Here is a 14518-nt window from a genome sequence, read left to right as displayed (position 1 = left end):
GGACATCCCATGCCCAGGATGAGGGAGAGGGATTGATGGCTGTGGCCACCTTGGAGCTGGGATCATGGAATCAAAGAATGGCCTGGGTTGGAAGGGACCTCACAGGGCACCCAGCTGGTGCCACACACTGGGTGATTTTTCCTTCCAGGCTCCCTCTCAGCCCAGCATTCCCCAGGCTCTTCCTTGCCAGAGCCAGGATATGGAGACAGTTCCTCTCCCCACCAGAGACCCCCCAAGCTCCAACGAGGCTCAGGGGTTGTTCCAAATTGGGACCTGGTGGGGACGGGGCAGCCTGAAGGTCAGAGCCACCATGGGGATATGGCACTTGGGATCCACAGAGACTGGGGGTGCCAGAGTCCCTCAGGCATCCTGATCCGTGCTGGGTGCCTGGGGGGTGGAATGAGGGACCCCAGTGAATCCCCCACACTCTGAGTGACCCCAGTGAATCCCACTTGTCCTCTCCCTTTTCCCACAAACCAAAGGGTTTCCTGCCTTTCCCTGTGCTCAGTGTCACCAACTCCCCCTCAAGGCGTGCCAGAGCAGGGGAGATGGGATGGGGATGGGATGGAACAGGGTGGGTTGGGACAGGGCAGATGGGATACAGTACAGTGGGACAGGATGAGATGGATGGAAAGGGATGTGATGGGACAAAATGTAGGATGGATAGGGTGGGACTGGATGGGACAAGAGCGGACATACAGCACGGAATGGGATGGGTGTATGGAGTGGGATGTGCTGGGGCAAGAAGAGACAGCGTGGATGGGGTGGGACAAGAGGGCATGGATGGGACAGGGCGTGGTGGGATGGAGAGAATGGGGCAGGGCAAGACAGAACTGGGATGGGATGGGATGGGTTACAGGGATAGGATGGGATACAGGGATGGGATGCGATGGGATGGGATAGGATGCGATGGGATGGGATGCGATGGGATGGGATAGGATAGGATAGGATAGGATAGGATAGGATAGGATAGGATAGGATAGGATAGGATAGGATAGGATAGGATAGGATAGGATAGGATAGGATAGGATAGGATAGGATAGGATAGGATAGGATAGGATAGGATAGGATAGGATAGGATAGGATAGGATAGGATGCGATGGGATGCGATGGGATAGGATAGGATGCGATGGGATGCGATGGGATACAGGGATAGGATGCGATGGGATGCGATGGGATACAGGGATAGGATGCGATGGGATAGGATAGGATAGGATGGGATGCGATGGGATACAGGGATAGGATGCGATGGGATAGGATAGGATAGGATGGGATGCGATGGGATACAGGGATAGGATGCGATGGGATAGGATAGGATGGGATGCAATGGGATGCTGCGGTCCGGTATGGAGGTGAGGGGAGGGGTCGCTCCATCCCCACGGCGCCGCCGCCTCCGGCCGCCATTTCCGAGCCCGCAGGGAGGGGCGGCGGGACCCGACGGGCGGGGCCGGGGAAGGCGCCCCGGGGCCTCCACAGTGACCCCCCGGTCCCTCCCCGGTGGCACCGAGCCCCTCCCGTCACCTTGCACCACAGCCCGGGGCCTTCCCAGTTATTCCTCAGAGCCCCGAGTGCCGCCAGTCGCCCATCCCGCCCAGTGCCCGCAGTCCCGCCAGCCCCGTCAGTTCCCCAATCTCTCGGTCCCCGCCTGTCTCCACAGTGCCCCCCTTGTCCTCGCAGTGCCCCCCTTGTCCCCGCACTCCCGCCTGTCCCCGCAGTCCCGGTGCGGGCGGCGCCGTGAGGGGGCCCCGACGGGGCGGGGCGCTGACGCCGTGGCGCCGCCAGGGGGCGCTGTGCGGCGCGCGCCCGCTCCGCTCCGCCCCGCTCGGCGCGCGGTCCGGCGGCGGCAGCGCCCCCTGGCGGCGCGGCGGGGCAGCGGCGCGGCCGGAGCGCCGGACCCGGACCCGGACCCGGAGCCGCGCTCGGTGTCGGAGCCGCCGCCGCCGCCCCCGCCCCGCCGCCTCCGCCCGCCGGGCCCCGCGCCGCCCCCGCCCCGCCCCCGCCGCGCCGCGCCCCCGCCCCGCCGCGCCGCCCCGCGCCCAGCCCGATGCCCGGCGGCGGGCGGAGGTGAAGCAGCGAGCGGGCGCTGGATCCTCCCGGCCGCGGCCCCCGGGGCCCCGGGCACGGAACAAAGGGCCATGGCCGAGGGGGCCCCCGCTCAGGTAAAAAGGCGCCCGCCCGCCGCGGGGCCGGGCCCGCCGCGCACCGCCCGCCCGCGCCTCGCGGGCCGCACGTCGGGGCTGCCGGGCCGCGCCGTCGGGGCCGCGGCGGGCGGGGGGGCGGCGGGCGCTGTCAGCGCGCGGGGCCGCGGCCGCTCCCCCGGGGCCACGGGCGGCGACGGGACGGGACGGGCGGCCCCGGGGGGGCGGCGGCGCCGCGCCGAGCCGAGCCGAGCCCGGGCCTCCGCGGCCGGCGGCGCCCGCGCTGCCGTCGGGGCCGGGCCTGCCCGCTCGCCGCGCCCCCCCCGCTCCGGCCTCGCCGCCGGGCCCTGCGGCCCCCCGGGACCCTCCCGTGACACCGCCCGGTCCCCATGGCGACGGGGCGCCCGCAGCCCCCCGGGTGTCCCCTCGCCGTGCCCATGGCAACGGGGCTCGGCCGGCCCGTGTCACCCCCCGACCCCCCCTCCAATCCCGTGTCGCCTCCCCCCCGCCCCCGCCGCGCCCGGTGCTGCCCGTCCCGCGGGGCCGGCACGGGGCGGTGTAAGCGGCTTAGCGGGGACACGGGGACGTCCCCGCCGCCCCGCCGAGCGCTGGGCCCTGCGGCGGCCATCCCCGCATGGCCCCGGGATGTCCCTGTCACAGCGCGGCGGAGCGGGTCTCTATCGCCCCGGGAGGGTCTCTATCCCCCCGCGGGGATCCATCCCCCGCCCTAACCCGTCCCCTCGTGTCCGCAGGCGCCGGAGCCGGTGCGGCCGCCGCGCTGCCCCTCGCCGCTGCGGCCAGCGGCCGGCCCCGAGCGCACCTCGGAGCGGGAGACGCAGACGGCGGAGCTGTCCCTGACCGTGGTGGCGGCCGTGCAGGCGGTGGAACGGAAGGTGGATTCCCACTCCACCCGCCTGCTCGACTTGGAGGGTCGGACGGGGATGGCGGAGAAGAAGCTGATCGATTGTGAGAAGACGGCGGCGGAGCTGGGGAATCAGCTGGAGAGCAAGTGCGCGGCGCTGGGCACCCTGATCCAGGAGTACGGGCTGCTCCAGCGGCGCCTGGAGAACATGGAGAACCTGCTGAAGAACAGGAACTTCTGGATCCTGCGGCTGCCCCCCGGCAGGAAGGGGGAAGTGCCCAAGGTAACGGTGCTGGGCACTGCACCCGAAATGCTCCTGCAGGGCAGGGCTGGGGTGGGTGAGCAGGGACAGCCCAGCACAGGTGAGTCTCTCACCGCTGCAGCTGCCCATTGCAGCTCATCCCCTGCTGGGACTAAAATACAGCCTGGGAGGACATCCTGACACTCAGTCCAGAGGTTTCAGTTCTGCTCCACTGCGCTGCACAGCCCCGGGGCCGTTGGCTCTTTTTTTGTCCTTTATGTTTTTTTTTTTTTTTGGCCACCATTTGAAGAAACTCTGCAGATTTTGCGTTCTTTAATTTTGACCACCTTGATGCTGCAGAGTCTCCCAGGCCAGGGATGGAGCAAGTGGGAGTTGCTGCAGAGGAGGGGGAAGCTTTGGGGTTCAGGAGGGCAGATGAGCTCCCTGGGCTTAGCTGAGCTCTGGAAAGTGCCCACCATCAGTATTCAGTTCCTACTTGAGTTTCACAGAGTGTGCAGATGAGACCATGTAGGACATGGGAATGGGAGTATCTCTGGAGGGAGCAGAGGGGATCAGGAAAAGGTGGGTTCAGACCCTGACACCCCATTAAGTGCAGTTCAGGGACAGAACTGGACTGCTGTGTTCCCTCTGAAGAGCTCCACTCCAACACAGCCCAGTTTGCACATCCTGAATTTATTCTTGGGAGTCGTCCCTTGGCTGACAAGCTGGGAAGCTGTGGATGGTGGGCACACAGTAACCAGGGATATTTGGAAGCCCTCTGGGCCTGGGTAGAGTTTTCCCTGGAGTTCTGGGGTAATTGAATCTGGGAGTTACATCAGCTCATCAATAGGGATGAGTCCAGCCCATCTCCTGGGGTGTCTCTCCCTTACAGTCCCCCAAGCCTGATCACCCTGCAGAGAGCAGAGGAGGAGCTCAGGGTCTTTGGGGAAATCTGGAGTCATCACTAGGAGCCATCCCTTTGGTTGAGTCCTTTATTCCCAAAGAAATAGCTGCCCAGGAGTTGTTTTGAATGCAAAAAGCAGCTCACTGATGGCCTTGAAGGAGCTGTGGCTGTGTCCAGGCTCCTGCTGGAACCCGCTGTTGGCGTTGCAGGTGCCGGTGACCTTTGATGATGTGTCCGTCTATTTCAATGACAAGGAGTGGGAGAAGCTGGAGGAGTGGCAGAAGGAGCTCTACAAGAATGTGATGAAGGGGAACTACGAGTCTCTGATCTCCCTGGGTAAATACAGGGGTGTCCTCGACCTGGTGAGGGACAGGAGGCTCCTTCTGGCTCCTCCTTGGAGATCCCCTTGGATGAGACCCAAATGTCTCATTTTAAAGGTTTAAAAACACAGGAGGATGTTTTTAGTCTGGGTTTATTCCAGCTCATGCTGTGGTGGTGTTCTGGCTGGGTGAGGGATGCCCTGTGGGCAGGTGGGCTGGAGACTTCCCAAACCTTTTCCAGCCACAGAAACCATGGCTGTTGGGAGGGCTTCCCTGCATCTTCTGGATCTGCAGTGGGTACCAGCCCATGCACCCCTTTAGAGGACTTTGGAGCTGTGGATGTTCCTGAGTGTCCTCACATGTCCCCCACACACTGGGAAGAGATGGAAGCCAATACTAGATTCCCAGTGCAGTAATCCCTCTCTCCCACCCCTCTGTCTCTCAACAGACTATGCAATTTCCAAACCTGGTGTTTTGTCTCAGATCGAGCAAGGGGAGGAATCGCGGGGCAGGAACGAGCAGGACCTGGAGGAGAGTGAGATCATTACTGATGCCACGGCAGGTGAGGTGGCACCTTGGCACCAGGGCAGCCCTGCCTTGTGTTCCCAGCAGCTGCTCATCCCAAGGCTGAGGCAGATGTTGCTGGGAGCTGTGGCTGATGGGGTTTATCAGGAGAAGCCTTGCCTAGGAATGGGATAAATTTGGCTGATGAGAGGTTTGATGTCCAGGTACAGCTCAACATAGAAACCAGGGCAAGCAGAGCCTGGAGAGTTGGGCACTGGGGGCCCTTCCCAGCAAGGGAAGCATCTGCAACCAGACCAGGTCCTCAGGGAGCCAGTGTGCCTGGCAAGGAAGGAGAATGGGGTCCCATTGGGAGAGCCCATCCACCCAGAAAATCCTCTCCACCCTCTCTTAGTATGGATGGTGCCTGGGTTTATCCTTGGAGCATCCTCTTGGGGAGGGAAGCCTGGTCCATGCTGTGTGCAGGGAGGTGGGATGCTGAGGGGCAAGACTGGGCTGGGAATGGGTCCCAGTGACCCTGAGGCCCAGAGCAACTCCTGCTCTGTGATAAGAGGGCTGATAAGGACATGAGGAGGTGGCCTGGAAGAGATGGTGGCATCTCTGATTCCAGGCTGTGGATGTGGGGTCATGCCAGCACCTTGCTTGTGCTTTTCATCACAAGGATCTTGAAATTAAATTGAGGCCAATGGGAAGAGGAAGATCGTGGGGTGGCCAAGGGGTGCTGAGCTGTGGCACCAACAGCCCAGGCCAGGTGGAGTGAGTTCCCTGTGCCTGCAGAGGGTCCTGGGCTGGAGCTGGGAGTGTGGCAGGGGTGGGTGAAGGGCAGGGGCTGCAGGGGCATTGCTGGGAGCAGGATCATCCTGGCAGCTGGGAGTGATGGCAGGAATCTCTCGTTGCTGCAGCTGGAATAAGGGTCGTGATCAAAACAGAGGAGCTCCTTCCTGAAGACAGCCCCGAGAACCCCGAGCTGCACGGGATGTCAGGGCAGTCTGAGGGCAGCTTCCAGAGCCCAGATGAGGAGGCAGCTTGTGAGAGCCCCTATGGCTCTGTGTCCCCACCCAGGGAGCTCCCAGGGACCAGCCTGGGGGACTCCTCCGAGTACGGAGCCGACTTCAACGAGATCCAGAGGGTCATCGTGCACCACGGCAGCTGCACGGGTGAGACACTGGGGACACGGCTCTGCACACCTGCTGTGGCAGGGACAGGAGGCCACGGGGCTGTGGTGGCTTTGGAAAAGGTGGGGAAGGGGTTGGATGGGTAGGAGGAGTTAAATCCTTCCCAAAATCGGCACCAGAAGGAAAGTTTCTGGCTGTAACAACTTCCAGGAGTGGCTCTGGTCAGGTCTTGAGTTTGGAGGAGGAGGCAGCACGTCCATGGTGGTCTCTGAGGGGCTCCTCAGGAGCACAGCAAGCACTGGCCCAGTCCTCTGAGTCTGGGAAAAGCCCTGGTTACCCACAGAGACCAAGATGTGTCTCAGGCAGTGTTCTGTGAGAGCCCCAGTGAGCCCTGCTCCCAAAACCCTGCTGTGGCAGAAGGCAGGTGTTGGTGTGAGGTGTGGAGGAGTGGGTGGTTACACACTGGACACAGCTGGAGGAATGTGGGAGGTCCTGCAGGTTGCCAAGTGTGGGAGTTGCTCCACAGGATAGGGAAGAATGTGGCTGGAGCTCTGATTTGGGAGCTGCCAGGAGGGAAGGGGAAGGATGAGGTGATTTGTGGAGAGATGAGATGATGGCACCAAGTGTTTCATGTGTAGAATTCTGCCAGTGCAGTGGCAGATACAGGCCAAGTCCTGCAGATGTGCTGTAAAGGTGGGGATGGGAGAGCAGGGAGATGAGAGGTTGGGCATGGTGAGTTCCCTCCTCCTGATGGCTTTGTGGTGGTGAAACACAAACCCAGACACAGAGAGTTGGGCTCCAGAGGGCCTCAACTCCGTCTTGTGGGTCTTGTGGTTTGCTCAAGGCTTTGTGAGGGAAACCAGCCAAGCCACCAGTGGGGCTGGAGCTGATCCCTGTCCGAGAGCTGCTGCCTCTGCCAGAGCATGGGGCCTGGCTGGTGGGGCTGTGGCTGTGGCTGTGCTGGCCAGGATGGGGGCTGAGCCCCCAGGTCCTTAGAGAGGGCAGGGAGAAGGACCTGGGTTTTTCCTTACCTCGGAGGGACGAGGGCCATGGCTTTGACACATCCACTCCCATTGGTTTCCTTTTATTGGGAAAGTGTAGCTGCTGTTCCTGGCAGAGTGTTTAGGCCTGGCTTAGGTGCAGTGTGGGGTGGCATGAGGGGCGCCCCATGGACCTTTCCTTGGGCTGTGCTGGCCCCATGGGATGGCTGCTGTCACCAAACAAAATCCCTGGCTCACATCCAGCCTTGGTGACATGAAGGGGAGCCTGGCCTGCTGCCATCCACCCCACTGCCATCCACCCCACTGCCATCCATCCCACTGCCATCCACCCCACTGCCATTGTATCCCACTGCCATCCATCCCTCTTCCATCCATCCACTGCCATTGTATCCCACTGCTATCCACCCCATTGCCATCCACCCCATTGCCATCCATCCCACTGCCATCCACCCATTGCCCTTGTATCCCTCTGCCATCCACCCCACTGCCATTGTATCCCACTGCCATTGTATCCCACTGCCATCCACCCCATTGCCATCCACCCCATTGCCATCCATCCCACTGCCATCCACCCATTGCCCTTGTATCCCTCTGCCATCCACCCCACTGCCATTGTATCCCACTGCCATTGTATCCCACTGCCATCCATCCCATTGCCATTGTATCCCACTGCCATCCATCCCATTGCCATCCATCCCACTGCCATTGTATCCCACTGCCATCCATCCCATTGCCATCCATCCCACTGCCATCCATCCCACTGCCATCCATCCCACTGCCATCCATCCCATTGCCATCCATCCCACTGCCATCCACCCCACTGCCATTGTATCCCACTGCCATTGTATCCCACTGCCATCCATCCCATTGCCATTGTATCCCACTGCCATTGTATCCCACTGCCATCCATCCCATTGCCATTGTATCCCACTGCCATTGTATCCCACTGCCATCCATCCCATTGCCATCCATCCCACTGCCATCCATCCCACTGCCATCCATCCCACTGCCATCCATCCCATTGCCATCCATCCCACTGCCATCCATCCCACTGCCATCCACCCCACTGCCATCCACACCACTGCCATCCACCCCACTGCCATCCACCCCACTGCCATCCATCCCACTGCCATCCATCCCACTGCCATCCACCCCTCTGCCATCCACACCACTGCCATCCATCCCTCTGCCATCCACACCACTGCCATCCATCCCTCTGCCATCCACACCACTGCCATGCATTCCACTGCCATGCATCCCACTGCCATGCATCCCACTGCCATCCATCCCTCTCCCATCCATCCCTCTTCCATCCATCCCTCTTCCATCCATCCCTCTTCCATCCATCCTCTGCCCTTGTATCCCACGAACAGCTGCAGGAGCCCGTGCAGGCGTTTCTGCAGCACCCAGGGCTGTAAGAGGCCTCCCCATCCCACCCCCTGACGCTGACCCTGTTTGTTTTCCCCCTCAGAGGACGGCATCGTGATCAAGACGGAGGAGGAGGAGGAGGAGGAGGAGGATGCGGAGGCGCTGTTTGCGGGGCGCGGCGAGGCGCCGGCGTTCCCCGCGCACGAGGCGGGGCTGGGCTGCGAGGCGCAGTGCAGCTCCAAGGCGCCGCCCCGCAGCCTGGCCCGCGTCAGGAAAGCCTCGGCCTGCGACAGGGACTCGGGGGACATGAAACCGGCCGGCGGGCAGCAGCGCAACCGCACGCGGGAGAGACCCTACATCTGCCCCGAGTGCGGCAAGAGCTTCATGCTCAAGATCAACTTCATGATCCACCAGCGCAACCACCTCAAGGAAGGGCCCTACGAGTGCCACGAGTGCGACCTCAGCTTCCGCAACAAGCAGCAGTTCCTGCTGCACCAGCGCAGCCACACGCGCCGCGGCGTGGGCGTCCCGCGGCGCCCCGAGCACGGCCTCAAGCCGCCGGCGCGGCCCCCGCCCCCGGGCAAGCCCTACAAGTGCTCCGAGTGCGAGAGCAGCTTCAGCCACAAGTCCAGCCTGAGCAAGCACCAGATCACGCACGTGGGGGAGCGGCCCTTCACCTGCGGCGAGTGCCGGCGCAGCTTCCGCCTGCAGATCAGCCTGCTGATGCACCAGAGGATCCACGCCGGCAAGAACGAGATGGCATTCCTGTGCCCCCAGTGCGGCAAGAACTTCACCCGGCCCTCCCACCTGCTGCGGCACCAGCGGACTCACACCGGCGAGCGGCCCTACCAGTGCAGCCAGTGCGAGAAGACCTTCAGCGAGAAGTCCAAGCTGACCAACCATTACCGCATCCACACGCGGGAGCGCCCGCACGCCTGCGCCGTCTGCGGGAAGGGCTTCATCCGCAAGCACCACCTCCTGGAGCACCAGCGCATCCACACGGGCGAGCGGCCCTACCACTGCAGCGAGTGCGGCAAGAACTTCACGCAGAAGCATCACCTCCTGGAGCACCAGCGGGCGCACACCGGCGAGCGGCCCTACCCCTGCACCGAGTGCACCAAGTGCTTCCGCTACAAGCAGTCGCTCAAGTACCACCTGAGGACGCACATGGGAGAGTGAGGGGCTGCCCAGGCTTCCTCTCCCTCCATCCCTTCCTTCCTCCTCATCCTCCTTCTCCTCCGCTGATCTCTCCCTCCCTTCCCTCCATCCATCTCCCCCCCACCCCGGCTCAGGGCATGGACATCAAGGAAGCTTTGTGTGGTAGCGCCGCTGGTCTGGTGGAGACTCGGCTGATTGGAAAATAAATTAATGAATTAAAGCAAGCAACGCGCGGCAAAATTAAAAGATTATATATATATAAAATTAACAGAAGCAGCTGATTTAGGGGGAATCCTCACCAACAAGCAAACCACCAACAAAAGAAACCTGTACACAGGGTGTTTTGCCGGATTAGGACTCGTAACTGCTCTTTAAATCTACTGTTTGTTTTTTTTAATAAATGTGGAGGAACTTTTTATTTGATAAACAACCTTAGGGTGGGCAAGATTTTTATTTTTGTTTTGTTTTTATTTGGTTTTTTTGTTTGTTTTGGTTTTTTGGGTTTTTTTTGTTTTTTTTTTTTTGTTAACTGCTCTGTAGGCTGATTCTGGCACAGTCACTTTTTGTCCAGGAGCTCTGTGGAGGCGCTGCCTCGTCCGGGTTGGCTGCGACAGGAGGAGCTCCAGCCGGGGGGAGGAGGTGAGTAATTAACAGATGCAGCTAATGAGGAAGTTGTGCGTGTGTCTAGATTGGAAGCGCTGATTGGTGCCTGCCCGGCTCACGGGGCTGTGATGCACTCCTGAATTATACAATAGAATAAAATTCTAGTTGCAGTAAAAGACCCTTTTTCTGGTAGGACCCCTCTGCAGGGCTCCTCCAAACACTCATTCCTAGTGTTCAATCATCCCACTGGGGGCTGGCCCTGCCACCACCACTGGGGTGCTGTGGGGTTGGCTGTGGGGGGCTGTGGGGTCAGCAGGGACTGAGAGCAGGATCTGGTTGTGTTGAACTGCTCTGCTGTCCTTGAGTTACTGCTGGTGGCATCAACTGTGCTCTGAATGGCAGGACTGGCAGGATTCCTGCCCAGGGGAGGAGCAGCTCCAAGGAAAGACCTCCCTGCTCCTGGTCAGCTGCTGCTGGGGTGGGCAGGACAGGATCCATCTCCCTGCAGTTGGTCTGAGCTCCTGTTTGTACCAGCTCGGTTCCTTGGCGTAGCCATGTGGAGCTGCTGAGAGCCACCAGCTGCTCACCACTGTAGGTGGGAGCATTTTGGGGCTGCCAGGGCAAGCTCCTGCCAGGGTTCCTGCCTTCCCACTGCTGGAGTGGTGCCTGCAACTCCCTGGAAGAAGTTTGGGGTTTCAGGTCAGGGTGTGTTGTCTGACAGGAGCTGACACTTCCATCTCTGGAATTTGGCCAGGCTGGATGAGGCTTCTGGGATTGTGGAAGGTGTTCCTGCCTTTCTAGGGGGGTGGAACAAGATGAGCTCCGAGGTCCCATCCCACCCAAACCATTCTGGGATTCCATGGAAAGTGCTCTGGTGGGGCTGCAGCCCCGTGTCCCTCAGCAGCCTCCCTGCATCCCCCTCACCAGGACTAAATGCAATTATGGGGAAGAAGCAAGTGAAAAGCAGAACTGATTCTGCTTCTCAGCAGCTCGTGCCCGTGACACTGGCAGCAACACAGACCTGGCAGAATCCTTTTTTCTTCCTAAAAATGGATGAATTCAACTTTTTTTCTGCAAAAGAAAAGCTGAGGAGCCTGTACTAGCCTGGCTGCCCCCTGCAGTGGCAGGACCTTGGTGTGGCCAGGGTGGCAGTGCCCATGCTCTGCTCTATGTCACTGTGCCCTCCACAGCAACTGCTGCTCCTCCAGCTGCTCCTCCACACACAGATCTAACAGCCTCAGCCACTGGACACTGCTGGATTTAACTATCCTGGTGACCTTCAGCAGCTCAAATGTCACCAACCCATCTGCAGACACAGCTCCTGTGCCAGTGGGACAACACAGCCATGGTGGCCCTGAGAGCAGGTGGCAATTAACAGCATTGTCCCATGGTGGGACACTCAATGCTCCTGTCCCTGCAGCTTGGGCTGGTGACACACCCAGCCCTCCCTGGCCTGGGGTGCTGGAAGAACTGGACACAGATGCTCCCAGAAAGCAGCTCCAGGAACAGAGGACAAGCAGGAGCCAGCAGTGTCCCAACCTGGGTGTGAGGTGGGCAGTGTAGCCCAGGCAGCACCCTAGAGTCTGCAGAGGAGTGGGGACATCAGGCTGTCACCCTGGGGTGCTGCAGGGACAGGGGCAGGGGGCTGGAATGACCTGTCACAGCTGCTGGCCCAGGGCCTGGGGCAGAGGAGCTGGCAGTGGGGTGACAGGGACACTCGACAGGGCACGGCCATGGCAGGGCAGCAGCTGCCTGGAGAGGGATTTGATCGATTGCTTTATGGTGTCAGGGGGTGGATGGTGCCCCCCAAAACACTCCCTGGGCCCTGGCTGGCAGCACGTGAGGGTGGAGGAGGAGCAGAACCAATGGCTGAATACAGGGGCTTGGTTCTGAGCACCCAGCAGCCTCCAGTGCTGAGCCCAGGGCAGCAGCACAGAGGGGACAAGGGAAGAAGGCAGCTCAGGGGCTCTGCTCCCTAAGCACTGCTGCTCTCGGGGTGAGAGTGAAGGGGTGCAGGGATGGAGGCTGGAGCTCTCCTGCCCCAGAGTACCAAGGGTTTGGGGGATTTTAGACAGCACAATCCCAGCCACAATCCCTTCAAACTGCATTAACCCAGCCCGGGCGAGCGCCAGGCCTGGGGCAGGATCCCAGAACAAGGGCTGGGGAAGGGATTTCTGCTCACCAGGGCTGAGCCGGGCCGAAGCTCCCGGCTGCTTTCCAGGTTATTAATGATTCAATTAATTGAAGCATCCCGAGCATCCGCGGGCGCTGGCAGCACCGTGCCGAGCTGTGCCCCGGGGGAAGGCGGGGATGAAGGCTGGGATGAGGGCTCTCACTCTCACTCACACTCACACTCATCCCAGCCCTCCCTTTCTGCGGCCACTGCTGCGTCCCCGCTCGCATTGGCTGCCCACGGGCACACACAGCACACACACGGCCCCAGCCCGTGTCCCCCCGGGGTTTTCCTGTTCCTCCCCTGTTTACACACACACGGACATGGACACGTGTGTTTGTATTGTGAGATGCAGGCACAGGAATAGACACAGGGAGAGACGGACACACAGAGGCGCAGACATGGACGCACGTGTAATGACATGGATGCACGCACACGTGTGTGCAATGAACGGATGCACTCACACACGTGTGTGCAATGGACGGATGCACTCACACTCATGTGTGCAATGGACAGACGCACTCACACACGTGTGTGCAATGAACGGATGCACTCACACACGTGTGTGCAATGGACGGACGCACTCACACACGTGTGTGCAATGAATGCCGGCAGCGCGTGTCGGCCGCGCTGGGGGATGCCCCTCGCCCCGCCGCCTGCCCGCAGTGCCGCTCCCCGCTGCAGCCGGGCTCGCTCCGGCCATGGGGGAGGCGGCCCGGCGCGGAGCCCCCGGCACGGCTCGCTGTGCTGCTGCTCTGCCAGCCCTGCTGCTCCGGGCTCCAGCACCGCGTCCTCCCCGCCGAAGCGGCGGCGCGGGAGCTGCGGGTACGGGCTGGGGGCTTGGGGCGGGGCACGGAGCGGGATCGCCCCGTGCGGGCCCCTCCAGGGACAGGCAGGGGCCCCTCCGGGCACACGTTAGTGTCCTGTCCGGGCACACACTCTGGCTCCCCTCCATGCACGGGTGGGTGTCCTCCATTCCCCTGCACACACAGCTTAGGGTGCGTCCCTGGCCAGCCTCACCCAGCTGCTGGCTGGGGTCCCTCTCTGGCTACCACTTTGGGGGCTGGGGTCCTGTATCCCACCCTGCTGGAGCTGCTGGTTCTGCCACTGCCTGGCCCCAGCCACCCAGGTCCCTCTCACTGCCACCCCTCTGTGTCCCTTGTGCCCCAGATGTCACCAGCCAGGGTTTCACCCCCACTATGTGGGTGGGGTCTCGGCTCCCTGCAACTCAGGAGATAACTCAGAGCATGGGGAGTTTTTTAATACTAGAGCAAATTTATGGAGCTTGTCTGAGTCCCTGCTACTGTTGCTGCAGACCTCTTCCCAGGAATCCCACTTCCAGTGTTGAAAGTTGTTTTTTCTAATAAATAAATGATCCACAAACTCCAGGGTTTCCACATGAAGTTATTCCAGAAATGTTTCTGGAATATAAAGTCATAAGAGCTGTGGATGGGGATCTCCCCAGCCTGACTAAAGTGAGTTTGGAGAGGTGGGTGCTGTCTCTGAGCTCAAAACCCACTGCCAGGCACTCCCCAGTGACTGCCCAAACTGGGATTGTCTCCACAGGGGCTGTTTGGTGGCATCATCTCCCTCCTGCGAATGTCACTCCAAAATTACCAAAAATGTTTTGGGTTTGTTTTTTGGTTTTTTGGGTTTTTTTGGTTTTTTGTTTTTTTGTTTTTTTGTTTTTTTAATCCAGGAGTCGTTCCAGAGCAACCTGCTTTTTCTACAAAAACAGAAGGAAAGACTGAAGCCCAAATGAGACCAGAAAAGCTGTGATCTGCTGGTGTGTGTTCCTCTCCATGTCCCCCCACTGCTCACCCCCCTGTCTCCCCAGGAATGTCCCATCTTTCCCTCTCTCCATATATATTTATCTCCTAATCCATAACAGTGTTCTTTTCTCTCTCCCTTTCTGCCCATCTCCTATGGCCTCCTTGGATCCAGACCTGCCACCCCTCTCTCCATTCTCCCTGGTCTGTTTTTTTTCCTGTACCAAACCTTTGTGTGTGATCTTTGCCCCCTCTCTGCAGCAGCAGCTGGAGGCTGGACAGGCTCAGGGTCTCTTTGCTGTGCCTTGCAGAGGACAGTGATGTTGGAGTTGCAGTGTGTGCCC

The 14518-nt window shown here is 60.4% G+C and overlaps 1 protein-coding gene across 1 annotated transcript; it reads left to right on the top strand.

The window, feature by feature from the left end:
• The first annotated feature begins 1879 nt into the window (after positions 1-1879).
• Positions 1880-10059, top strand: ZNF777 (zinc finger protein 777). Its single transcript, XM_079300809.1, has 6 exons — positions 1880-2159; positions 2891-3283; positions 4355-4481; positions 4914-5027; positions 5890-6144; positions 8575-10059. The coding sequence occupies exons 1-6, from the start codon at positions 2136-2138 to the stop codon at positions 9648-9650; spliced, it is 1989 nt and encodes a 662-aa protein (XP_079156935.1). The 5' UTR covers positions 1880-2135; the 3' UTR covers positions 9651-10059.
• The last annotated feature ends 4459 nt before the right edge of the window (positions 10060-14518 follow it).

This window comes from Erithacus rubecula (assembly GCF_903797595.1).
Source record: "Erithacus rubecula genome assembly, chromosome: 3".
NCBI lineage: Eukaryota > Metazoa > Chordata > Aves > Passeriformes > Muscicapidae > Erithacus > Erithacus rubecula.
This window is presented reverse-complemented; position numbering and strand designations above follow the sequence as displayed.

Excerpts from the sequence above, each read along its gene's own strand:
- ZNF777 (XM_079300809.1), top strand. The coding sequence starts at position 2,136 with ATGGCCGAGGGGGCCCCCGCTCAG. Across the intron at positions 2,160-2,890 it reads CCGAGGGGGCCCCCGCTCAG|GCGCCGGAGCCGGTGCGGCC; the intron begins GTAAAAAGGCGC and ends TCGTGTCCGCAG. Across the intron at positions 4,482-4,913 it reads CGAGTCTCTGATCTCCCTGG|ACTATGCAATTTCCAAACCT; the intron begins GTAAATACAGGG and ends GTCTCTCAACAG.